The sequence below is a fragment of the Bombus huntii genome, chromosome 8 (assembly GCF_024542735.1).
Source record: "Bombus huntii isolate Logan2020A chromosome 8, iyBomHunt1.1, whole genome shotgun sequence".
In the NCBI taxonomy this organism is placed as follows: Eukaryota; Metazoa; Arthropoda; class Insecta; order Hymenoptera; family Apidae; genus Bombus; species Bombus huntii.
Window position 1 is genome coordinate 4,058,587 of NC_066245.1, and position 25,929 is coordinate 4,084,515.

The following is a 25,929-nucleotide window of genomic DNA, read 5'->3' on the forward strand; positions in this document are numbered from 1 at the left end:
CCTCCGTTGTGTCACCGAATAATGGCAGAATACCTCTAACGCTGTGGAATCGACGACAATTGGTTCGAGAACTAATTATACAGCATACCCTTGAACAATGCCGGCTTTCGTAACGCCGAGCGTTTGCTGAAAATTCGTGAACAATTTTTCGTTTCCAAGTGATTCTACCGTAAGACTGCTCTGTCGAAATTCATTCTAACTTTTTCTTCGTGTTATTTAGACAGCGGCTATTTGTGGTAATTCTATTTGACTTTTTAGTTGAAACCTTAGTAACATAACCTTCCCTCAACTTTGCTTTTAATTTACTAAAAATTTTTTAATTTAATCTAACCCAAAGGATTGTCAGTTTCAACACGTGATTCTTAATTTATCACGTTCCTTCTACAACCCTCGCAACTAATTTTCACAAAATTATACATTTGTAGTTGTTTTTACAAAACATTCTCATTATCTCGTAGGAATGTAAAATTTTCATCGATTAATCGATATCCTCTATGATTTTGACTGCTAAAACGTTAAACGATTTCAATACTGTAGTTTCGGTACTCTAATTTCCTCCAATATCTTCCAGGAAGAGATTTCGTCAAGAACGGAATCTCAGCGTGCAAATGCTTGAAACGTAAATCTGTTTTGGAGCATTTCACGCGCGCCTGGCTATTCAGCTGTTATAAGGACACCTTCGATGTCTATGAACGAGGAAACCGAATCCTCGAAGAAGTAGGTGCAGGGTACAAAAGTAGCTCGGGCTATGCGATACGATGCAGACGTGTGCATAAACGCCATCTGTTCCGTTCTCGCGTTACCTGAATTCCGTTTAGGTAAGCGTCGTCGCGTCGTCATTTTTAATCTAAGTACACAACTATGGTATTTTGCAGTTCGTTTAATGTCGGTATTTAACGAACAATGGAATAAAATACGAGCTGGCATTCCTATTATCGATTTCCGCCCAACCTACTGCGAAATCGCGTCATAAACCGTGACCGTCTGACTTTCAATTATCGCCTCTTCCTCTGCGATTTTCATCTTTCGTTCCCTCAAGCTGCCTCGTCTCTGAGGAAACGACCAGATACCATTTGTTATGTCGCAGTCGCTGCATGTTTCAAACAGTGTAGGGTCCACGATAAGATATAGTTATTTGAATAATCGAACTATCAACATTTTAAAACTCAATCTTAAACTTTGCATAGAATAATCAAATTTTGTGATATATTGCGAAACACCATTTGACGTAATAAGCAAAGAATGGAAAAATATCTACCTTAGGTGCAATAAGAAGAAATAAAAAAAAAAGGAAAAATGAGAAGATAAGTCGAATAATCCTATGATAAAGTTGTTTCGAATCAGGGAGAAGGTATTTATTATTTATTTATCTTGAGAAGAGAATTTTTACGATGAATTTACATCTATCGAAACACCGTAGGAAACTAGGCAACGTAAGTAGATCAGGATCTTTCACTCAATGGAAATGCAAACACATTGGTATTTCACGACAAAGGAAAATGGACTTACATCGCTTTTAGAATAAACGGCTCATAGGTATATGAACTAATAGAATGAACGGCGAAATAACTTGCTGAAATAAACTAGTACTACTACTAGTCTACTAGTAGTAGTAGAATTGCGATAGTCACAACTGAGATTATTAACATTAGTTGAACAAACTTGTCTTTCGATGAATAGGAATTGCTCGTAGAAAGGGAAGGGTCGCTGAGCTGCCTGTTACAGGACATATTTCATCGTTTATCACGTCACTAATAACGAGTTAAATAGTCCTTTTACAAATGTAAATCGTTCAGAATTCCTCATAATCAAATTTGGCGATTTACAAATTACTTAGCCTACTTCAAATATTCTTTTAACTCGAATGACTCTATCCTTAGCCTATCCAACAAATATCATTCTGTGCAAACGTTTGGTCCACGCTGAAGCGAAAGAGAAAAAGAGATAGAAACGATAATTTACAAACTCGTTTCGTTAACGTCGTTAAAGGTCCTACAAAAAGATCGACAGCGTTTTGGTATAACATCGGTTTAAATCGCGATTCGTTTATTTAATCGGAAATGATCGGTGCGGGGCGGAAGTCAAACAAAAGGTTACGTTCCAGCGAATCCAAACGAACGTACTTCAGCTGCATAAATCGTAGATATCGGTCGAACAAGGTGCTCTTCGTGTCGTGAATCTTCAATCGTGATCAAATAACGTAGCGATTTTCCGTTACGTGTGAATTAATTGCTACCCTGTTAATTCTATCTTCGGTGCGTTAAGACTTCTACACGGTTCGCGAAGCCGGATATTTAACAAACGAATTAAATTTGTTAATACTTAATATGTGTAACGCTCGACTAGTACAGAGTTCTAAAGTTCTAGCGTTTCGTAGAGTTCTTAAAGTTCAAATATCTCAAAGTACAAAAGTTCTTGTTTAATTCCAAGTGCAAAGCCCGTGTCGTTTAGTTTATAGTTTGAGAACTGTTGCTATGTGAAACGTTTATAGAAATGGAAAAGTTCGAAAGTCTAAAAAATTCAAGCAGTTTCGTATTTACCTTCGGTACTCTCAAGTCCAACAATTTTCTACTTCGTGCGTTCGTTCTGTCGTTGGTATCACGTCCAATCCTTAATCCTGAGGATAACATTATGATACCATGCTATGTCCTGTTCTAAACATGCTGTGAAATTTCAATCAAAACAGCGATTAACATCAAGCGAATGTTCCTTTCGTTGTCATTACCGTGAATTCTCTGTGAAATGCTGTTGTGATGATCGTCGTAAAATAGTTAATGATTAAGCGAGATATTAGCGCGACAAAAGATAGCGCGAGAGAACAGTCGCTACGATCCATTTGGCGAATAACGCGGTTGCTTTGAGCCAGCCGTGAAAGTAGTTGTAATTAGTAAGGTGATAACCGTTTTGATTAGCGGAATCCTCCGGTAATTGTCTGCAGCGTCGGAGACGCGTGACGAAGGGCCGAGTTCCTTGACAAAGCGCAACGAAATTGCTCCGGGGAAATTTATTTAGCTTCCGAGGCTGTTCCAGGCTAAAAGCAACGGAACCGCTCAAGATTCATAAATGTTCGTACGCGTTTAAAAACATTATGCAATTTAACTTTAGAAGTTCGTGTATTCCGTTAAGTTTGAAATGGACTGCCCATTAGATAGAGTGACACTCAGACTAATAACATTACGATACGCTCTAATTTACCTTCGCTTGGCGAACACAGGCAGACTAGGTGACTTCCTGGTATAATCTTCTCGCAGAGAGTCATCTATGGTTATATTAACTGCACACAGCCACTTGAATTAATTGAATTCAACGTCAGCTCTCGCTAATAACGTTTCTAACTTCATCGACCTTTCTCCGACGACGACACAGTGAGTACTCTTCTCGGTGAACCACGAAGACATATTCGAGGGACCGCGATTCTAAAACCAGCTGCGCGTGTTCTACTGGATCTGTTGAACGCCTCTTCGGCATCCACTGAATCGTGTTTACGATGAAACTGTGTTATCATCTTGACCGGTGTAACAGTAAACAGAAAATATCGTTGCCGTATGTTTTGCCAGGTTGCTATAACGTGTACGCTTGATAAGAAACCTGCCATGGTTAAAACGTCGTCTGTGCATATTCATTTTCAGACTAGTTTGAAATTTTACTAATAGAATCGCGACGCTCGTGTCTCGTTACGACACTAACGAAACTCTAAAAGGTATCGTATGACGTACATAATATGTTCATAAAAGTTTTGCGTGAAACCGTTCGAGTACGTTTAAGAGCCTGTGTATGAATAAAGAAGTTGTTGCATCCAAGAGATCATGTATCCAAGAGATGACGAGTTAACTCGTCTCGCGTTACGTTAAAGACTTAATCTCACGCGTTTCGTTCTGTAACCCTCTCTAACGTGATCCGTTCTAACGTGCTTGCAGAGAGATGTCACCAAGTCAACGACCGAATTCATCGACAACGAGCAGGTGACTAGTATGGTAGCGCGGGATGTCGTTGATGACACCAGGTTCGACAGATTCACCACCTCGACTCCCAAATCTCCAGCTGATACTCCGCAGAAAGGATCGCCGGAACGACCTGGTTATCCGCGAGGAATCCCTGGACTGCGGGAAGACGATCGACCAAAACCGATTCCAGCAGCTGGGAAGCCGAGCCGACCTCCGCAACGAGAACAGAGTCCCGGGGAAAGGTTGGTATATAGATTTAGAAGTTAGCTAGAAAATAGGTTATTCGAGCGTGTTGAAATTGCTTCGTCTTTTGAGGATGCTGGGGCAGCATCGACTCGAAGCAGTCGATAGGCATAGAAAACGACGTTGGCTTGGCAAATATTGAAATTTCAAACTGATTTTAATTAAAGTCGAGCAGCGTAGAAGCTTCGAGTATTCTATAAATTGCCAGCTCGAGTGTATACTTGGCTGTTTTATAGGGAGCAGATCGGGGGAACTTGGTGCAAAACGACGAATTGCTCATAGGACACTTCCCAAAATCGATATTATACATATCGCTTGTTAGATTGCGTATAAACGAAGAAACGTATTTCTTTGAGCGTGATCGTTGAACTACGGACGTTTACGCAAATTCAGATTTTTATTCGTACCAGTGAAGAAATAGAAGCTAATGATACAGACGTTTTTCATCGTTTAAATATTAAATGTAATACTTCACTTTCGTATATTTTTCTGTATTATATGCATTTTATACATTTTTCACATTTAAATTTTTCTTCCATTCAACTTCCACTATGTATTGCTTCTTTGATTAGAATTTTCTTTAAAGTCGATACAAAATATGACAATTTCGTAACCTCGTGGCCAACTCTTCTTTTCCAATTAAATTTGTCAAGAAAGAGACAAATGAAAGTTTGAAATTTCCTCGCAAAATAGCAAAGTGAAACTTGTTAAACTTTCCAAATATTTGGTTCCAGATATACTGGCGCCAGGCCACAGACTCCAGGAAAAGTTCGTGACTATGTATCCCCGACAAGAAAACCAGTGCCCGCGGCAGGGAAACCAAGTCGCCCCGAGGAAAGACCTGGCAAGGTACCACGTGCCGATGAAACGGTGCCAGGCGCCAGCAAACCGACGCAACCCGATGAGCAACCAAAGGGACCTGGGAAACCCGATGAAAGGCCAGCCGCTGGAAAACCGAGCCGACCGGAGGATAAACCGGAGAGATTTGATGACAAGCCGAAGAGAGGAGATCAGACGCCTGACTCCCTCGAGGAGGACGATGTTCAGCTCGGAAAACTACCCAACTACATACTGTCCAAGATCCCTCTGAAGGAGCAATGCATCTGCGAACTCTGCACCTGCGGGTGAGAATTTTTAATTTCAAAATTTCTATATTTGGATTTCAATCTTTTAATCTTTAAATTTCAAGATTTGACATTTCCAAGTTGAGGTATGGTGGTATGGCGAATATTTTGTTTAAAAGCGTTGAATTCTATTAAACGAAATTAAAAGATGCTGCGGTGGTCGTTTGGTCTTCTGGAGAAAGACAAACGCGAATAAGCATCGTATTTCTTACGAACCTTTCAATTTTTAATTTTATATTTCGAACTTTGCATTTCATATGTCGGACGAAGATATTGAAATGCTTTGAAGAAGAAGTAGCAAAAATAGTAAAATTAGCAAAATGGCATTGAAGTCTCAATATCAAAGCACGACAGCGCTGAAACAAAGAACTCACGAATAAATTTATTTCGTCCGAGGAACGTTCGTTTCGGTTGAACATTGCGACGTGACCTAGTTTCAAGCCAAGTTAACGACATCGGAATACAAAACGCGACGAGGTTGAAGATGCAAATTAACGCGAACATTTGCAACGATTTGAATCTTTCCCGATGCTATTCGTCCGAGCGAGCTGTTTTTTCAGCGTTTTCAGCTTCTATAAATGAAGGCCAGGCACCGATAAAAACTCTAATTAACGTCGCGTCGTTGCACGTCGCAATTCAGCTTAGTCGTTTCGTTCAATTAACTATAAATTTTTGACGCAAAATCTCATCACATTCGCGTCACGCGAAGAAAGTTAAGACGGAAGAACATCCGATCTATTAGCATCATCTGCCATTTTTTCCAAATTAAAATCTACTTCGTGGAAGGTGGAATTGTTATTCGCGCGAATCGTCCAGCGAATTATTAGCCGTTTGCTCTATCGATCACGGCCGTTCTCGACTCTTTGCTCCGCGAAATCCATTGCCTTACATCGAGCTCTTATCATCGTCACCATGATCATCGTCAACATTTTTGGAGACATCCGAACGTATTGTATAACGTCTCGCTCATGCCGCAATGGATCCACACGACGTTTTAAAAAACGATTGTAAGAGTCGTTTCGTTCCTTCAATTCGAGCTTGCGTCCAAATTACTCGAATCATACGAACACGAGCTTAAATTTAAGTAACACGACTGGTCCAAATAACGTTTAACAAGCCCGAATTGGTCAAGAGTCATTCCGAATTGCTTGTAATTTTGCTTGACCGATATGAACAAATCTTAAACGCCTGTCACGACGATATTCCAACGGTATACGACAAAATTCGAATGGGACGTCAACGGTACCTTTGCTGCGGACGTTCTTTCGAATTCGATGATGATAATCTGGCGTGTTCCAGTACGTTATAACCTGGAGAACCTTGATCGTATTATGAAACAGCTCGTATGCATATGAAGGGAACAGGCGCGTGTACGCGTCGCTTAAAAGTGGGACAGCAGACAAGCCCTTCTATGGGAGCTTGTTTCTAGCCAATCGCGATCGGCTGTTCTCTCTTCTTCCTTATTCGAAAAACGTGCCGCGTCCTCCCATAACAAGGTGATCGCGATACAAATTTAAGGTGATCAGCTTTGGAACAACTGGCGCGGTTCATCGCGATCCTCCAAGGATATCCATTGTTCAGCCAAAAATCAAGGATATCGATGCGCGTAGTCGATAAGTTACGTTTTACCATACATAGAATACGTGGAAGGTGATTGAAAACCGGATGACAATGATGTCGAAAGCAGTTTCTCGCGATCGAGTCGAACTTTAATCGAGTCAAGGACGATCAGAAATCACGCGGCAGAAAGACGGTACCAATTGGGTCAAGTCAGTTGCCTTCGTTTAGAATTATTCTCATAATAAATCAGTCAAAAAGCGAAGGATAGAGATAAAAAAAAGTGTATTCCTAAGTCATTTATCAAATGAATATTACGAACTTTCGGTGTTTAACGCGTTTACAGAGATATAAATGGTAAAATAAATGGTAATGGATAAGTATGGAATATATTAGAGATATTCACTTGTACGTTGTAAAATGTAGAGTAAATGGTAAACGATGTTTTGGAGTAGATCAATTTATTTAATTTATCACGTTATAATTTAATGTTTTTCGAGCACAGCTTAAGCGTTTTGCACGCGACCACCTCGCACTATTTTTGCAATCCTGTCACTTTGCCGCTATGTTCTCTCGCAGAATTAAATTAATGTTATTAATAAAATTTCATGCAACGTTAACAAGTTCGCTAACGAATCAAACGAAATTTTCTAACGAATGTTTACGAATAACAAAGCATCCGTTGTCTCATTTGACGTAAATTTGACGTAAAAGAATAAGAAAGAGTATAAAAGAGAGATCTATGATCCACAACTGTATGATATACAATAGTAAACAAATATATTTTCCAGTCTTTAAATTATCTTTAAATTATTATCTCGTTTATTTTACAAACATAAAAAGATCAAAGTCGTTTAAAAACCATTACATCCATCAAATTAAACATGGTTAATATCCAAAGATTAGACTCAAAACTCGCAACATGATCTACTCGATCCATCGCCCTATCTAAACCTTTGCACTCCAAATTTTATTTCAATTTCGTTATCAGCAGCTCCCAACGTTATTAAGTGTTTTATTTGAAATTCACTTTAACCAAAAAATAAGACAATTTAAATAAATAAAGGAAGAAACAAATTCACTTATATACCAATTTTATTCACACTGTCGTTGTATTTTGTAGTTTTTAAGTGTATGATATGTCTTGAAACAATTTCCAGGATGCAATCCTGGTTTTCTTGGTCGCACGTTTCACAAAAAAAGCGACTGCAAGAACGTCGAGAGGGACTCGACAAAGGAGCTCCTGAGATAGAAACTGATGTCGAGTCACACTCGATATGGCAGTGCAAAGGGTTAATTCTTATTTCACGGGCCCTTTTTCCACCAACGTCGTTAGTTCTCGATCCTCTTGTATTTCTGAAAAACAATTTGCTTATTGCATGGCCAAACTCTCGCCAAAGTTTGGTGACGCGGCACGCTTTAATATTTGTTCTCCGTGAACGTAAACAAGATCGGTCTGGGCGTGCGGTAAATTGCACCCGATAAATGTAATCTTGGTTCTCGCTAGATCGAAACGCTTGACCCGGATCGAACCGAATGCAACCGCGAGATCGGGGAAAATTGGTTGAGCGCTTATGATCGAGAGAGTAGCTTCGATTGCTAGCCAGTGATAGTCTTCCGCAACGATGATTTCTTGTACCTGATATTGCCTGTGGAATATCGCGAATACCAACAGTATCTATTACACGTTCGATTCGTAATAATTAAGCCTTCAACCGCATTCTGACGGAAAAAGATTATCGTGTTAACTTCAATGGGCCATGATATCATCGTGTTTTTTTGTACTGTATTAAGAGTTTCCTGGTGACACACCTACGCAAAGTACGAATTTCGGCCGTGGTTGCCCACAGAAAAATATGAAAATTGCTCTGCACAGTTAATAATGCAGATTGGCTTTTTCAAACGCTTCACTGCTATTGTCCCATTAAAATATTTATTTTTCAGGTATTTTATAATCGGTTGATGTTTCATGTTCGGCGCGATGGAAATGATCGATGATCGTTATTATACGTATGTTTTGATATTAAAAAGAAAATGAAATACCCAACGATATAGATCAAAGGCTAGTTAATAATATGACGCAGTAAGAAATGTTACAATTTTCATCCGCTGTTCGATGGTTTGAGATATTCCAATCCTCGAATATTCATATTCGAATAATTTTCTTAAAGTTCTAGATGCGTAGAATATCGTCAAACATACGAAAACGATTTATTATTGTTATTAATAGAAACAGGAGTGTAGGCTGTACCAATTCAAAGTGATTGCGCGTCGAATCGATAAAATTAGCAAACGCGAACCGCGATTATCGACGATCCATTTTAATCGATATTCAATTTTATGCGGACTGTGTGGCGATTAGCGTGTGTGCACGCGCTCCAACTCATTAAAACAGAAAGCCGCGATGATTATTCGGTGCTCATTATTCTCCGAGGTGTTGTCAGGATTAATTGGAAGCTGGTTATATCGAATCGAATCCTGGCAAAAGAAATCCCGTTTGCGTGATTCTTTTATCTCATTGAGTAAGAAATTACGCGGCAATTGCATCTCTCTCTCTCTCTCTCTCTCTTTCTTTTCAAATCCAGCATCCTGTTACGATTAGTCAATTTACTTGAATTCTATTGTAGCAGTCTGAGATTAAATAATTTAACTTGGAAGGAAGTGGTTACGAATGAATGCTAAACGTTAATACTACGATTATAAATGTATTTCTATTCGTACTTCATTATAATAAAAATAATCGTTATATAATAATAATAAAAACCTGTTATATGTAGCGAATCGAAAATAACAGTTACTTCGAAAATTTGTCAGGGAACCAGTATCAATAAATACGAAACTATATATAATACAAATATAAAAGAAATATAAAGCTGAGTAGTTGGAAGGACTTGAATTTCACTTGAAACTTGGAATTCATATTTCGAGCGAGCGAAATACGTAACAGGTTCACGCTGGACTAGTGGTTTCAAATTGCTCCAAGTTAACTAATTCGGCCGGAATGCAAAAGCAAATAAAATATTTCATCGAGTTTCCATACTCGGTCTTATTACTCAGGCCGTTTGATTTCAAGTCGTTCGAGTTCAAGCAATGAGACTGGTCTGAAGGAAACTTTAAAGGCACGATACAACCTCGGATAAACCATCGTTTTGCATCGAAATTTGGCGCGCGCACGCGCGCCTCCTGTGTGTTCCTTCCATCTTTTTTCTGTTTTTCCTCCGCTTTTTTTATCTTTTGCAAAGCCGATGCATTCGAACGCATCGGATACGTGCGGTGAATCGCGAGCAGGATGCTTGCGAAATCTCTCTTTGACAGGTTTCCAATTTCCAAATGGCCTGCCGCGAAACTGAATAGATAAAGCCTTTGCACCGGCGTGTACTTACTTTAACACGTTAATAAAATGTTTTCAGTTCTAATTAACCTTAGCGTGTCCAATCTTGTGCACGCTTTTCTGCGTTTCTTTTAAATGTTTCTGTATTTTGTAGCCAAAGCGTGGGAAAGCCGCTCCGAATTCTCATTTTATGTTATTTTTACGTGACGCGTATCATTCTGTATAATTAGTATTTTCCATGTTGAAGTTTATGCTAAAATTATCAATATCGAAGCTTCGAACTTACCTCTAAGCTTGTCGAATAACAGCAGCATTTTTGTTGCCCGTGTAAAAGTTGAAGATCGTACGGTGTTCTATGAAAATAGAAAGAATCTGGAGTAGAAGCATTTCGTACGATTAAACGTTAGCATTTTCGGAACGATCGCGCATCAAGGTGCATTTATGATGTTCAATGTTATACATTTTTAATCGTTGATTGTGTTACGCACCGCGTCAGTCTGTCATCGATATTAAACGCACGCCAGGGGGTTGGAAAGAGGAACGTGCGTTGGCATTTTGACAAGCTACGCCCGCCTTAATTGACATGGAGATTGCTGTATCGTTGCGCGAACGTCGAACGATGTCGATATTTCCTTCGCTCGTTAATTACCAAATACGGTGTTCTGAAACAATAAATATTATCGAATCATGTTCGGTTAGTTACATGAACTGGTGAAATTGGTCGAAAATCATGCGAAATTTCGCTAATAGGAAACATAATTTTCATTTGTTCCCCTTAAATGTATCGATTAATTACATTTACACATTCAATATCGTATGCCGTATGTTCATTTCGATGCACGATGTCTCGTTTCGATCTATTATTGCAATTGCAAACTACAATTTCGAAAAGTATTTACGCCGAGTAGACAAAAAATACATTGGTTACAGAAAATCGAAACGTACACGACATATTCGTATTATTCCTAAAATTTCTAATTCTCCGAACACAGGACTATTCAAAAAATTCGATTCTAAAAGGATCGAAATGCCACGTGTATCCCAATAAACAGAATAAAATTGTTTAAACGCGTTACATCGCATTTCCTATTTTACAATCGTCATTTCGATATTATTATTGTACGTTAACGTTTATAACGTACAGAGCAGTAGAAATTTTACGAACGGTATAAAAGTGTCACCGATGTGACGATTTAAACGGCGTCATAGACTAATCTAATACGAATGACCTCCACGGCACTTAACGCATTGAGAAACTCGTCTGAGGACGTTGAACCAAACCAGCCGCGTCTTACAGCAATCCGCTATTAACACAACATGAATGTAATTAATCGGATGTGGACTTGTGTGTGGCGTGAGACTTGGACTGGTAAACACGCGTGTCTGAAACGGGACAGGATACAAAAGGTTCTATCAAGGTTGACATTTCCATAATGTTCGATTGATCGCATGGAACGATCGTACGTACAAGAGACAAAGCACGGTTCGATAATGGCACGGGGATTTATACATTTTTTTGCCGACCAACGGTGATGAACGAGTAATCTGATGGATAGGAACGTGGATTCGATTCGAAGCGTATTTCAATTACTTAGCCCGATGAACTATGTACACGGAATCTAACGAAGCGGTCGTGAACAAGAAACATGCAACTCGTGCTAGTACGACAATGATCACGTGCGTGACTACGGTGACGTTCACGACTGCAATACCAGCCAGTTTATCAATGGGCCAATGCTGGTAATCTAGCACGGCCGAGGTGCATGAATATTCGCGAGCCACGTTGAAATCAGGCTCGATGTCCAATTAGGATTCCCTACTGACGAGAGATTAGTCGTTACACTTGGCAAGGATTTCAGTTTCACGGGACAATTAATTATTTTTCTCTTTGTTCGTTAAAATTACGGGACATTCTATAAATATTTTCATTAAAAATTTTCCACGTAGATGTTTGCAAATCCTGCGCAGCAGACCTAAGTCACGTAGCAGCAATAAATCCGTAAGTCAACAGATGTAACGATCAGTTAAGATAATTCAATGGAAAGATACTCTGGTTTTTCAAACGGAATTTCTAAAAATTCACCGATTATAATTTATCGTTAGATAATATCTTTGCGCCATATGGGAGAATTATATCGAACAAACTTGGTCTATTTAGCCGTATCGAAATACATAATTCGACACACGTCCATTACAAATTCATATTTTATTATAGTAGCTAAATATGTTATTGGTTGCAAAGTCAAAGCACAGCCACCTGATTTGGTTGGGGCAAAATTAAAAAATGTCGAGTTACTGGTTTATCAATGTGCCAACGATCGTATCATGATATTTTCACCATATTCCATCGAGCTACGACGAGCAACGAATTCTTCTAACTTTTCTATATCATGGTCGATGTTGGAATTTTTCAGACGACATCGCTGTCCGCACAATCTGCCACAAGATCACCTTGAGATTCCTCGAGATGGCCCCGTCCACGCGGTGACTTCCTATCGCGAGGAATTCGATGAGAAACACGTCGACAGGCAGACCGTGTACCACCACGAAGACCATCTTCGGATGGAAGGAGAATTCATCGGAGAGAGGCGAACAGACTATGTGGTGACAAGGGGCGAGAGAGCACCGGTAAGGAAACCGCAGGATAACCTGAAACCGGAGGGTGAGTTCATCGGTAGACCCAGGGAGGAAGCTCCAACGAAAGGAGAGAAAGCTCCAGTGAAAAAGCCGCAGGATAACTTGAAGCCAGAAGGCGAATTCATTGGAAGACCGAAGGAAGAAGCCCCGAAATATGGAGATCGAACGCCTGTCAGGCGACCTCAGGATAATCTCAGACCGGAAGGAGACTTCGACAGTGAGCTTTTCGTTTCTAACAAATTTTTTAACTCGTGCGAGGTCGAATTTTTTAACGACTATAACGAAAATTTTTGGTTTATCAATTATGAATAATGGCTGTACATTTTTCCTGATTTTATAGAGAAAGATATGGCGCGAACTGAGATTTAGAACATCGATTTCATCAGTTTAAACCGTTCCTTTTTAATAGAAACTTGCAATTTCTCCCGACATTGTATGAACATTGAAGATCACCTTTTCAAGACAAATCTGAAATTTCGAGAAACGTAATATTAAAGATACCATAAATATGTTCATTTGATCATTTGATCATTTGTCGTTCTTATTGTAGTTAGATCTTTTTACTATAATTAATTCGTATTGTCGTAACATTTAACTTTTATGTGCAGGTACAACCACCACGGAGCTGGTGTTCACCGGTACACCCGGTGAACGTCCCAGACCAGTACGTCGCAACACCTATACAAAGGTCGAGGGTGAATTCATCGACTCGACCACTACAAGATCCGAATACGTCGATCATCGAACGGTTCAACGTGCCGAGATCATCAAACGTACGGATAACCTCACAGTGGGAGAGGGTGAATTCACAGTAAGTAATTTTGGAAATTGGAAATTACGGATGACAATCTTTTATTTGTATATTAACTATCGATGGAAAATTTAAACGCGTCATACTCTCTGACAGCTTCGATAAGAAATGAAATTGTAATTTTGTAATTAAAAAATATTGAAAAACTGGCAAATATTTATTAAAAATATGATTTATCTCGTCTCGTTCTAACTTTCCCCTTACTCCGTATTAAAACGATATTCAGAAAGCGAGTCCATTGTCCCAGTTACTCTTATCTCTACACTAATCGCTGATCTAGTACGAAATGTGCTTTAGGGTACCTCTCATCATAAAGAGGATTTCCACACGTACGACATAGTTGAGAGGACACCTCGACGACGACTCGACTACACCGACGAGGATGACCGCTTCTATGGCAAGACCGATATCGTGGAAAGCACCACAACGACTCAGGAACAGTATCAAAGTTTCGATCAAACCGACTATAGAAGCACTGCCGTGATTAAACGAGATGATAATTTGAGACCAGAAGGACCGTTTGAAGGAGTGCCTCATACTAAGGACGACTACGTTGTGCCACAGATAATGAAGAGACCGGAACCGCAGAAACCCAAGGACAATTTGCGACCTGAAGGACCGTTCGAGGGAAGACCGAAAGACGATTATAAACCAACCGGAGGCGAAAGAGCAGACGTGAAGAGACCACAGGATAACTTGAAGCCCGAAGGACCGTTCGAAGGACGTCCAAAAGACGATTATTCACCGAAAACAGCTGAACGCCCGGAAGTTAAGAGACCCGAGGATAACTTGAGACCAGAAGGACCATTCGAAGGACGCCCTAAGGATGATTTCATGCCTAAAACAGCGGAAAGACCAGAAGTAAGGAGGCCTCAGGATAACTTGCGACCTGAAGGACCATTCGAAGGCCGCCCGAAGGATGATTTCACACCGAAAACAGCTGAACGTCCGGAAGTGAAGAGGCCACAAGATAATCTGAGACCCGAAGGTCCGTTCGAAGGACGTCCAAAGGATGATTTTTCACCGAAGCGAGGTGAAAGACCAGAGGTTAGAAGACCTGAGGATAATTTGAGACCAGAAGGACCGTTCGAAGGTCGACCTAAAGACGATTACAAACCAACCAGAGGCGAAAGAGTTGATGTTAAGAGGCCTGAAGATAATCTGAGACCCGAAGGGCCGTTCGAAGGGCGTCCAAAGGATGATTTCTCACCAAAAATAGCTGAACGTCCGGAAGTAAAGAGACCACAGGACAATTTGAGACCCGAAGGACCATTCGAAGGACGTCCAAAGGATGATTTTTCACCCAAACGAGGTGAAAGACCAGAAGTTAGAAGACCTGAGGACAATTTGAGACCAGAAGGACCTTTCGAAGGCAGACCCAAGGATGATTACAAACCAACGAGAGGCGAAAGAGCTGATGTTAAGAGGCCTGAAGATAATCTGAGACCAGAAGGGCCGTTCGAAGGACGTCCAAAGGATGACTTTACACCAAAAACTGCTGAACGTCCGGAAGTAAGGCGGCCACAGGATAATTTGAGACCCGAAGGTCCCTTCGAAGGTAGACCTAAAGATGATTATAAACCAACCAGAGGCGAAAGAGCCGATGTTAAGAGGCCTGAAGATAATCTGAGACCCGAAGGACCGTTCGAAGGACGTCCAAAGGATGACTTTACACCAAAAACAGCTGAACGTCCGGAAGTGAAGAGGCCACAGGACAATTTGAGACCCGAAGGACCATTCGAAGGACGGCCAAAGGATGATTTTTCACCCAAACGAGGTGAAAGACCAGAAGTTAGAAGACCCGAGGATAATTTGAGACCAGAAGGACCTTTCGAAGGCAGACCCAGGGATGATTACAAGCCAACCAGAGGCGAAAGAGCTGATGTTAAGAGGCCTGAAGATAATCTGAGACCCGAAGGACCGTTCGAAGGACGTCCAAAGGATGATTTCACACCAAAAACAGCTGAACGTCCGGAAGTGAAGAGGCCACAGGACAATTTGAGACCCGAAGGACCATTCGAAGGACGTCCAAAAGATGATTTTACACCCAAACGAGGTGAAAGACCAGAGGTTAGAAGACCTGAGGATAATCTGAGACCGGAAGGGCCGTTCGAAGGTCGACCTAAAGATGATTTCTTGCCGAAAACGGCGGAAAGGCCAGAAGTGAGAAGACCTCAGGATAATTTAAGACCTGAAGGACCATTCGAAGGACGACCCAAGGATGATTATGTACCAACCAGAGGTGAACGTGCGGACGTGAAACGTCCAGAAGATAATTTGAGACCAGAGGGTCCGTTCGAAGGAAGACCTAAAGATGATTTCTCACCGAAAATAGCTGAACGTCCAGAGGTAAAGAGACCACAAGATAATTTGAGACCGGAAGGTCCATTCGAAGGACGTCCTAAGGACGATTTCACACCGAAAACAGCTGAACGTCCAGAGGTAAAGAGACCACAAGATAATTTGAGACCGGAAGGTCCATTCGAAGGACGTCCTAAGGACGATTTCACACCGAAAACAGCTGAACGTCCAGAAGTCAAAAGACCACAGGACAATCTTCGACCTGAAGGACAATTTGAAGATCGACCAAGACACGAATATACCCCTGGTGAGAGACGTACACCTATTAAACATCCAGATAACTTGTATCCAGAAGGAGAATTCGAGAGACCATCGCCTGTCCCGTATGGCCCCGGTGAAAGAGCGCCGATTGTCCGACATCCGGATGAGCTGTTTCCTGAAGGCGATTTTCCAGGTAGAGAACGTGTTCCATTCGTCCCAGCTGAACGTAGAACACCCATTAAGCACGATGATAACCTTCGTCCTGAGGGACCTTTCGAAGGTAGACCTAAGGATGATTATAAACCAACGAGAGGTGAACGTGCTGATGTGAAGCGTCCTCAAGATAACTTGAAACCGGAGGGTCCATTTGAAGGAAGGCCTAAAGATGATTACAAACCAACCAGAGGTGAGCGTGCGGACGTGAAACGTCCAGAAGATAATTTGAGGCCAGAGGGTCCGTTCGAAGGAAGACCTAAAGATGATTTCTTACCGAAAACAGCGGAAAGGCCAGAAGTAAGAAGGCCTCAGGATAACTTGCGACCTGAAGGTCCATTCGAAGGACGTCCTAAGGACGATTTCACACCGAAAACAGCTGAACGTCCAGAAGTCAAAAGACCACAGGACAATCTTCGACCTGAAGGACAGTTTGAAGATAGACCAAGACACGAATATACCCCTGGTGAGAGACGTACACCTATTAAACATCCAGATAACTTGTATCCCGAAGGAGAATTCGAGAGACCATCTCCTGTTCCTTATGGTCCCGGCGAAAGAGCGCCGATTGTCCGACATCCGGATGAGCTGTTTCCTGAAGGCGATTTTCCAGGTAGAGAACGTGTTCCATTCGTCCCAGCTGAACGTAGAACGCCCATTAAGCACGATGATAACCTTCGCCCTGAGGGACCTTTCGAAGGAAGACCTAAAGATGATTTCTCACCGAAAACAGCTGAACGTCCGGAGGTGAGGAGGCCTCAGGACAATTTGAGACCAGAAGGTCCTTTCGAAGGAAGACCTAAAGACGATTACAAACCAACTAGAGGAGAACGTGCCGACGTAAAACGTCCTCAAGATAATTTGAAACCTGAAGGACCCTTCGAAGGTCGTCCGAAAGATGATTTCTCTCCGAAAACAGCCGAACGTCCCGAGGTTCGAAGACCTCAGGACAATTTGTATCCTGAAGGCGAATTCGAGAGGCCAGAAAAGCCTGCGGTTGGTCCAGCAGAGAAACGTACACCGATTAAACATCCGGATAACCTCAAACCCGAAGGAGAATTCGTTGGTAAGCCTAAAGATGATTTCACTCCGACTAAAGGCGACAGAGCTGTTGTTAAAAGACCTGAAGACAATTTGAAACCAGAAGGTCCATTCGAGGGCAGGCCTAAGGACGACTATCAACCGGTTCATGGCGAACGAATGGATATCATCAGACGCACGGACAACCTTCGAATGGAAGGTAACATCGAAACTTACAGATCAAGAGACGAATATACGGACTTCTTAATTCGTGAGAGAGCCGAAGTTACCAAGTATCAAGACAATTTGCGTATGGAAGGCGAATTTATCGATGTTAGGACCAGAGACGATTTTAAGGTTGTAAGGGGCGAGAGAGTTGATATAGTGAAGCATCCTGACAATTTGAGACCGGAGGGTCCATTCGAGGGTCGTCCAAAGGACGATTATTCTCCTAAGAGAGCAGAGAGACCGGAAGTAAAGAGACCAGAAGATAATCTCAAACCAGAAGGAGAATTTATTGGCAGACCAAAAGAGGAAGCGCCTAAACAAGGTGAGAGAGCTCCGATTAAGAAACCTAAAGACAATTTGCGACCTGAAGGGGAATTTGAGAGGCCAGAGAAGCAACCTGTTGGTCCTGCTGAAAAGAGAACTCCGATCAAACATGCTGATAATTTGAAACCAGAAGGGGAATTTGAAAGACCTAAACCAGAAGAGTTTAGACCCGCTGAAAGGCCAATTGTCAAGAAACCAACAGACAATCTAAAACCAGAAGGAGACTTCGTTGGTCGGCCCAAAGAGGAAGCACCGCGAAAGGGCGAAAGAGCGGACGTAAAGAGACCAAAGGACAATTTATATCCTGAAGGAGAATTCGAAGTTCCGGAGAGGAAGCCTGTAGGTCCAGCTGAGAGAAGAACACCGATCAAACACGAGGATAATTTGCGCCCTGAAGGTGATTTTGAAAGACCGCAACCTGAAAAATTCAGACCTGTCGAGAGACCAGTTGCGAAGAGACCTCAAGACAACTTGAAACCTGAAGGAGAATTTATTGGACGACCAAAGGAAGAGTCACCGACTAAGGGAGAGAGAGCCGATGTTAAGAGACCAGAAGATAACCTGAAACCAGAAGGTGCTTTCGAAAGACCTGAGAAGCAACCCTTGGGGCCAGCTGAGAAACGTACTCCTATTAAACATCCTGATAACTTGAAACCTGAAGGCGACTTTATCGGAAAGCCAAAAGAAGAAGCTCCTAAACGTGGAGAACGCGCAGATATTAAGAGACCACAGGATAATCTACGTCCAGAAGGTGAATTTGAGAAACCAGAAAAATCTCCAGTGAAACCTGCTGAGAGAAGATCTCCGATTAAACATCCCGATAATTTGAAACCTGAAGGAGAATTCGTTGGTAGACCAAAGGACGATTACAAACCGACTAGAGGAGAACGCGCCGATGTTAAAAGACCCGAGGATAATCTTAAACCCGAGGGACCATTCGAAGGTCGTCCAAAAGACGATTTTGTTCCCGTTCGTGGTGAACGAGTAGATATCGTCAAACGTACGGACAACTTGCGAATGGAAGGAAATATAGAGACTTACAGGTCCAGAGATGAATATACGGACTTCTTAATTCGCGAAAGAGCCGAGGTCACTAAATATCAGGACAATTTGCATATGGAGGGCGAGTTCACTGATATCAGAACGAGAGACGATTTCAAGGTAGTGAAAGGAGAGCGTGTAGATATCGTGAAGCATCCGGATAATCTGAAACCGGAAGGTCCGTTCGAGGGTCGACCGAAAGACGATTACTCACCTAAAAAAGTAGACAGACCAGAGATCAAAAAACCAGAGGACAATCTGAAACCCGAGGGAGAATTCGAAAGACCTGAAAAGAAACCTGTTGGTCCAGCGGAAAGACGTTCACCTATAAAACACGATGACAATTTGAAACCTGAAGGTGAATTTATCGGACGTCCGAAGGAGCAGGCACCGAAGAAAGGTGAAAGAGCAGACGTGAAGAAGCCAAAGGACAATCTGAAACCGGAAGGTACCTTTGACAGGCCAGAGAAGAAGCCGATGGGTCCTGCTGAGAGGCGCAGTCCGATTAAACATCCGGATAATTTAAAAACACAGGGAGAATTCGTTGGTCGTCCTAAGGAAGAAACGCCATTGAAGGGCGAACGTGCGGATATTACCAGGCCGAAGGATAATCTAAGACCGGAAGGGGAATTCCAGAGACCGCAGAAGTCGCCTGTTGGTCCAGCCGAGAAGAGAACGCCTATACGTCACGAAGACAATCTTCATCCTGAAGGAGAATTCGTAGGAAGACCTAAAGACGACTTTACTCCAAAACGGGTTGATAGGCCGGTTCAGAAGAAGCCAAAGGATAACTTGAAACCGGAGGGTGAATTCATAGGCAAGCCTAAGGATGATTATAAGCCTACAAAGGGCGAGAGAACAGAGATAGTCGTTCACAGAGATAATTTGAAAATGGAGGGTGATATGGATGTACGTCGGTCAAGAGACGATTACAGGACGATCACCAAGGTGGAAAGAGTCGATGTAGTTCGTCGAGAGGATAACCTGAAGATGGAGGGTGAATTCGTGGATATTCGAAGGCGAGATGACTACAGAGTGACACGCGGTGAACGTAGCGAGATTATCAGACACGAAGATAATTTGAGACCCGAAGGAGAATTCGATAGACCCGATACGTGTCCGATTGGTCCAGCTGAGAGAAGAACGCCTATCAAGCATCCTGATAATTTGAAACCTGAAGGCCAATTCGCTCAGCGTCCTAAAGCTCCTACGCCAACCAAAGGAGAAAGGGCTCCGATTAAGAAACCTAAAGATAATCTTAGACCCGAAGGAGAATTCGACAGACCCGAGAAGGCGCCTGTTGGTCCTGCAGAGAGAAGAACACCGATTAAACATCCTGATAATTTGCACCCAGAAGGAGATTTTATTGGAAGACCAAGACAAGACACGCCAACTAAAGGGGACCGAGCTGACGTGAAGAGACCAAAGGACAATTTACATCCTGAAGGTGATTTCGCTAAACGAACGCCTCAGAAGGTTGGTCCAGCCGAGAGACGCACACCGATTCGTCACGAGGACAACCTTCATCCCGAAGGAGACTTCTATATGGTGCCTAAAGACGATTTCACACCTAAGAGAGGCGAACGAGCGCCAGTTAGAAAGCCGCAAGATAATCTGAGGCCAGAAGGCGAGATGGATGTCAGTCCATCTTCTAAAGATGACTATAGACACGTGAACGGAGAACGAGTGGAAGTTCGTCGACACGAGGATCATCTGAGAATGGAAGGAGAGATAGACGTTCGTAGATCCAGGGACGATTACAAGAAGATCACGAAGGTGGAAAGGGTGAATGTTAGGAAGCACGAGGATAACCTCAAGATGGAAGGTGAATTTATCGATGTACGCAGGAAAGATGATTACACGTACGTAGTCAGCGAACGTACGCCGGTTAAGAAGCATCCTGACAATCTTCGACCGGAAGGAGACTTCGAAAGGCCTGGAAAGTCTCCTCTGGGACCAGGTGAAAGACGTTCGCCTATTAAACATCCCGATAACCTGAGACCAGAAGGTGATTTCGAGCGTAGGACACCGGAGAAGGTTGGTCCGATAGAACGTCGATCTCCAATTCGTCAAGTGGACAATTTGAAACCAGAAGGAGACTTCGTCGGAAGACCTCGCGACGATTTCACACCGAAGAGAGGAGAAAGAGCGGAGGTAATTCGTCGAGAGGATAACTTGAAGATGATCGGCGAGTTCCAAGACTCGACTTCTCAGAGATCCACGTACACGGTGGTTCGTGGAGAACGCGCTGAGATTAAACGTCACGAGGATAATTTGAAGGTGAGCACAGGTGCCATGGAAACGAAGACAACCTCCAGAGACACGTTTACGCCAGCTAAGAAAGAAGTTTCTCCGCCTGGTAGAGCTGTAACTCGCAGACATCACATGGAGTCTTCGATTACCTTAGGAGACGACACTTCTACGATGTCTACGACTACTCAGAGAAACTACAACACTTTCACCAAACGCACTGCCAAGGAAGTTGCCGCAAAGATAAACAGCATGGAAACAGATACCAGGAGAAGCGTTTCATCTGAATCGAAGACCGTAGAAAATGGAACGACGATTACGACTACGAAGAGAACGAGTGGAGAGAGAATCTCATCGACTCAGAACGTTCAGCACCAATCTCAGCGTGTGATAACGGAGCATCGTGCCATACAACCCGATGGTCCTCAGCCAGACTCTAGAAAGTCTCTGTCACCTGTTTCAGGCAATCAGCACTACATAAGCGAACACCACCAAAGAGCACAGTCAAGCGAAAGACATTTAAGATCGCAGAATGTGACTCAAACGCGACGAGTTATCGACGATAGGTCTCTCGCGGATGTGCAAAACCACCAGGGTGTCATGGTCGATGGAAGATACAGCGAACAACAGAGGCAGCAAATCGAAAAACATCAGCAAGAGACAAGCAAAAGGGACTACGTTAACACTCAGCACATCGAGTCTCGACAGACTGCAACCAGACAGAAGCAGCAACACGAACAGCACACAGTTTCCAGCCAAGCTCGCTATAATTCCAACCAGACGAGCAGTGCCGAGTTCAGGCAAGCCATCAGCGGCCAATCTATGGAGAAATTGCAAATGGACGGTGCTGTGACGAAGACCAGTCACCACAGGAAGAACGTAATCTCTTCATCGTCCGCGGACGTTACTAACTCGGTTCTTCACAGACGCAGAGCCACTTCGTCCACGGAGGCTCTTCACACGATCTCTTCGACAGCCGCTGATCAAAAGAAGAGTATCTCGAATTTGGCAGAGAGCGGCCAGTACATCAGCAATTCGAGTCAGAGCAGCGATCGACGTAGTTTGACCTCTTTACATCGCAGCACTAAAGAAGGAAATCCTTGGGCGTCGTCGACCTACGAACGTCCACAGAGAATCGTTCGACAGGACAATTTAACAGTAGGTGGCAAGTTCTATTCTCACAGTGAGGCGAAGAATTATGGAAATTTCACCAGTCAAAAGGTAGAAAGAGTACACAGACAGGCGAACGTCTCGCACATCAATTTAGGAGATGGAAGCATGGTCACTTCGAGCATGTACAAGAAGGAGTACACGCCCAGACACAAAGGACCCTGTCCTGCGGCGCTTATCGAGGCTAAACAGACGCCTTTCAAGCACACCAGAGACACGCAGAAGCACAAGTTCTATATGCCCGTCATCTCTAATTAAAATAAGTTTCCTTTTCTGCCATAGAGATTATACGATAAAAGCAACTGTAACAGTCGAAGGGTCTCGAGATATTATTTGTTTCTTTTCGCGAGGTTTTTCAGTACATTTAGTATTTTCTTCTGGATGAAGCGTACAGTACTGGTCGGAAATTTGGAATCATTGTAATCGAATGATTTAAGAATTTTGCGTTAACCGGGAAAGCTCTCTCGTTGAAGATTTATCTAAGCGAAAGGAATCATTGTCGATATTTACAGTATTAATTTCGAATCGATATCGAAACCGGTAGAGTCCGAGATTTAAAAAGAAATCTCGGCTGGGAATTTTCTATTATTTTAAAAACTTGTTTCGCTAAATATTTATTCAAATGACGGAAATTGCTATTAATACGTAAAGCGTGGATTTCAAAGTAACACGAAAATTAGCGAAAATTTCGATGTAAATGCAATTAAAAAAGTACGTAATTCCAAATTTGTGATCGGTAGCGTACACTCCAAACATCGGAGGTTCGTTATACATCTCGATTGGGATTAGGTCTAAGCTAAATTTACGGGCTGTGATGAACTCGTGTCGTTCGATATTTATTTCGTCAAGAATCTCTAGATATCCCGTTCGTCGCTCTGTAATCGGCGTGATCGTTGCAACAGAGGATCGATACCGACATATGGAACTGTGTGAATTACTTAGAAAAGTACACTTTTACGCGCGTAAACGTATACATACATAAAATATATACATACACACATATGCATATATCCGTACCATGTCAATATAATAATAGTTTTATCCTTCGAAAAGGATAAGGTGAGCGCGATGTTGAAAAAAGTACTTCGTCGATATAAAAATGGTTATCGATCAAAAAAAAAAAAAAAAAAAAAAAGACTAATGATACTTGAACTGAGAGATGCGGATGCGAGATGACATGCAGATGAAAAATCGAGTTAAGATTTATTTTCACCTTAAGCCACGTGTATTACAAAGCAATAACTAGAGCTTAAATCCGTGATACGGACGAATCTGATTGAAACATTAGGTTCGACCGATATTTAGAATAGATGCGACGTTTCAAGTCGCACGTAGCGTTCTTTCTCGACCAGCTTCGTTTTTTATATTTAACCGTTTCTTTCGCCTTGCTGACAAATAGACTGCGGATGCTTATGCATTTGTGGAAAATTTAACAGTAGGAAAATGCATATAACGCGCGGGAACATCTGATATATCCGTCACAGGTGAGAAATACGACGGTTTTTTTTTTTATAATAAAGCAAATTTATATTAAAACTGTTCTTCGCGCATGATTTTCAGGCTACTGTCATTTTCCTGAAATTCGATTAAATTAGCTGATATTCCTTCCTTACGATATATCCATCGACTATCGTCGACAAGCTTACACGTATCTGCGAATCTACATATCAAGTTATGCCTTTCTTTAACTGTTTCATATCGAAACGAGATTTTTCGTTTTAAAAAATATATGAAATCGTACGATAAAAATCGGAAAATAAAAAAAAAAAAAGAACGGACTTGTCATACTTTTCCCCCGTAGTCCTCGTATTTAACGAATGAAAAAGAAATCTTACGTTGCATCATTCTAATCATTCTACTTGTACTCGTAGAAAGTATGAAAATATCAATTACGGTATAAACATCCACAGTCTACCGATAACCGTATCATCCCCCGTCCTCTATGTTTTCTTTAACAACCCCGTGATTTACATTAACCCTCAGTATCGTTCGAATAGACGAGTCATGTACGTTGCGACGTTAACATTTCCGGCAGGGCTTCGCGAAGAAGTCGAGCGTTTTCCGGTTTCATCGGTTCGTTCGACGCTACGATGCTTGTTCCCGTTATGGAACGAATTATTATATTATTCATTTTTTGTTTCCTATCTTTTTTTATTCTTTCGCCTTTTTACTTTGATCCGTTTACATCAGGTGTTATGTGTTGTCGATCGAATAAAAATGTTTCGCAATTACTTCTTGACCTTGCATTTCCCCTCCTCGAGTACCACTTCGGTTATTCTCTGGCTTTTCTTTCAATTGTATTTTATATAATCGTTGCATTTAGTCCTTTTGATAACGTTTAAATCGTAATAGATGATCGTCTGATAGGTGATAGATTATACGCGTAGGTGTATGGTTACACGTAACTGCATTCGAGTCACGAAACAAGATTTTCATTTCACCAGACCAAGAGCTGTTCGCGAGGAATGTGAACAACGAGAGCTCCATGGACTTGGCTACAGTTTCTTTTATTTTATTCGAAGACCACGAGGAAAGAATACGATAAGCGGTGTATATCTTTAAACCTGAGAAATTGTGTCGCTTCTTAGCCGCCAGCTGACATCGAGAAACTAAGAGCTCGGTAAAAATAAACTTGTCACGTTTTCCCCGTGTGCTCTTCGTTTTCCTACACGTATAACTAACTCGTTCTGTTAACCTGATTTAAGTAGATGATTACACGTTCAACTTATATTTTATGCGTTTAGCCTTTTCTTACTAATTCTACAGCGAACGATGAACAACTCGAGTATGTATACTAAGATTTACGTATCATCGAGTGAAAGAATTCTATCGTAACACTTACAGAAGCAAACAGGATCACGATGACACCGATCGCATTAAGATGTTGTAAATACGTGCGATCGAATTTAGCAGCGTTGTTAACGAAACTAGAAAGCAACCGTTTGTTATAAAATATTTGTATCCGAAGTTATTATCACGACCTTGTCGAATGAGTTTCTACGGATTGTAACAATGCGGACAAATGGAAGAGAAGTGAGAAACATCGTTCGAATATGGTTTATGTGTAAGTACGTATAACGTGTCATCGTGTCTAATTCGTAATAAAGAAATTATTTTCTGTATCGTAATTTACTTTCTCACAAATCCAACCTTCGCAAACTGTATACGCGTAGAAGTTACATCGAGGCGAATTTTCATCGATAACAGACGAACAGTCGTTTCGCTTCGAATAATTAGAAAGTTAAGTTTCAGGTTTTCGCTGAAACGGAAACAGTTGTAACAATTCTACGATAATGATAAGTAAATAATAAGATTTCCGATCAACGCCTAAATCAAATTTCGAAATTCGCTAACACTTTCCAATCGAACGTAAAGATACCGTTTAACACTTTGACTGCTACGTTGACCAGCCAACGCTTGAACTTCTTACAGTTGTAAAAATCGAATGAAAACTGACAGTTAGGGCATTTTGAA

The 25,929-nt window shown here is 41.8% G+C and overlaps 1 protein-coding gene across 15 annotated transcripts in view; it reads left to right on the forward strand.

Moving 5' to 3' along the window:
- LOC126868178 (titin) overlaps positions 1-25,583 on the forward strand; it is a 47,302-nt gene extending 21,719 nt beyond the window's left edge. For 2 of the 15 annotated variants that reach the window (XM_050623376.1, XM_050623360.1), the window contains exons 2-6: positions 3,918-4,186; positions 4,922-5,311; positions 12,614-13,053; positions 13,445-13,647; positions 13,945-25,583. In XM_050623376.1, coding sequence (XP_050479333.1) covers positions 3,972-4,186; positions 4,922-5,311; positions 12,614-13,053; positions 13,445-13,647; positions 13,945-22,713 — 10,017 coding nt within the window. In that variant the 5' untranslated portion in view covers positions 3,918-3,971 and the 3' untranslated portion in view covers positions 22,714-25,583. The remainder of the gene's footprint in view (positions 1-3,917; positions 4,187-4,921; positions 5,312-12,613; positions 13,054-13,444; positions 13,648-13,944) is intronic. The other 13 variants (XM_050623363.1, XM_050623361.1, XM_050623364.1 and 10 more) reach the window with 13 other exon arrangements.
- Positions 25,584-25,929: the final 346 nt, after the last annotated feature.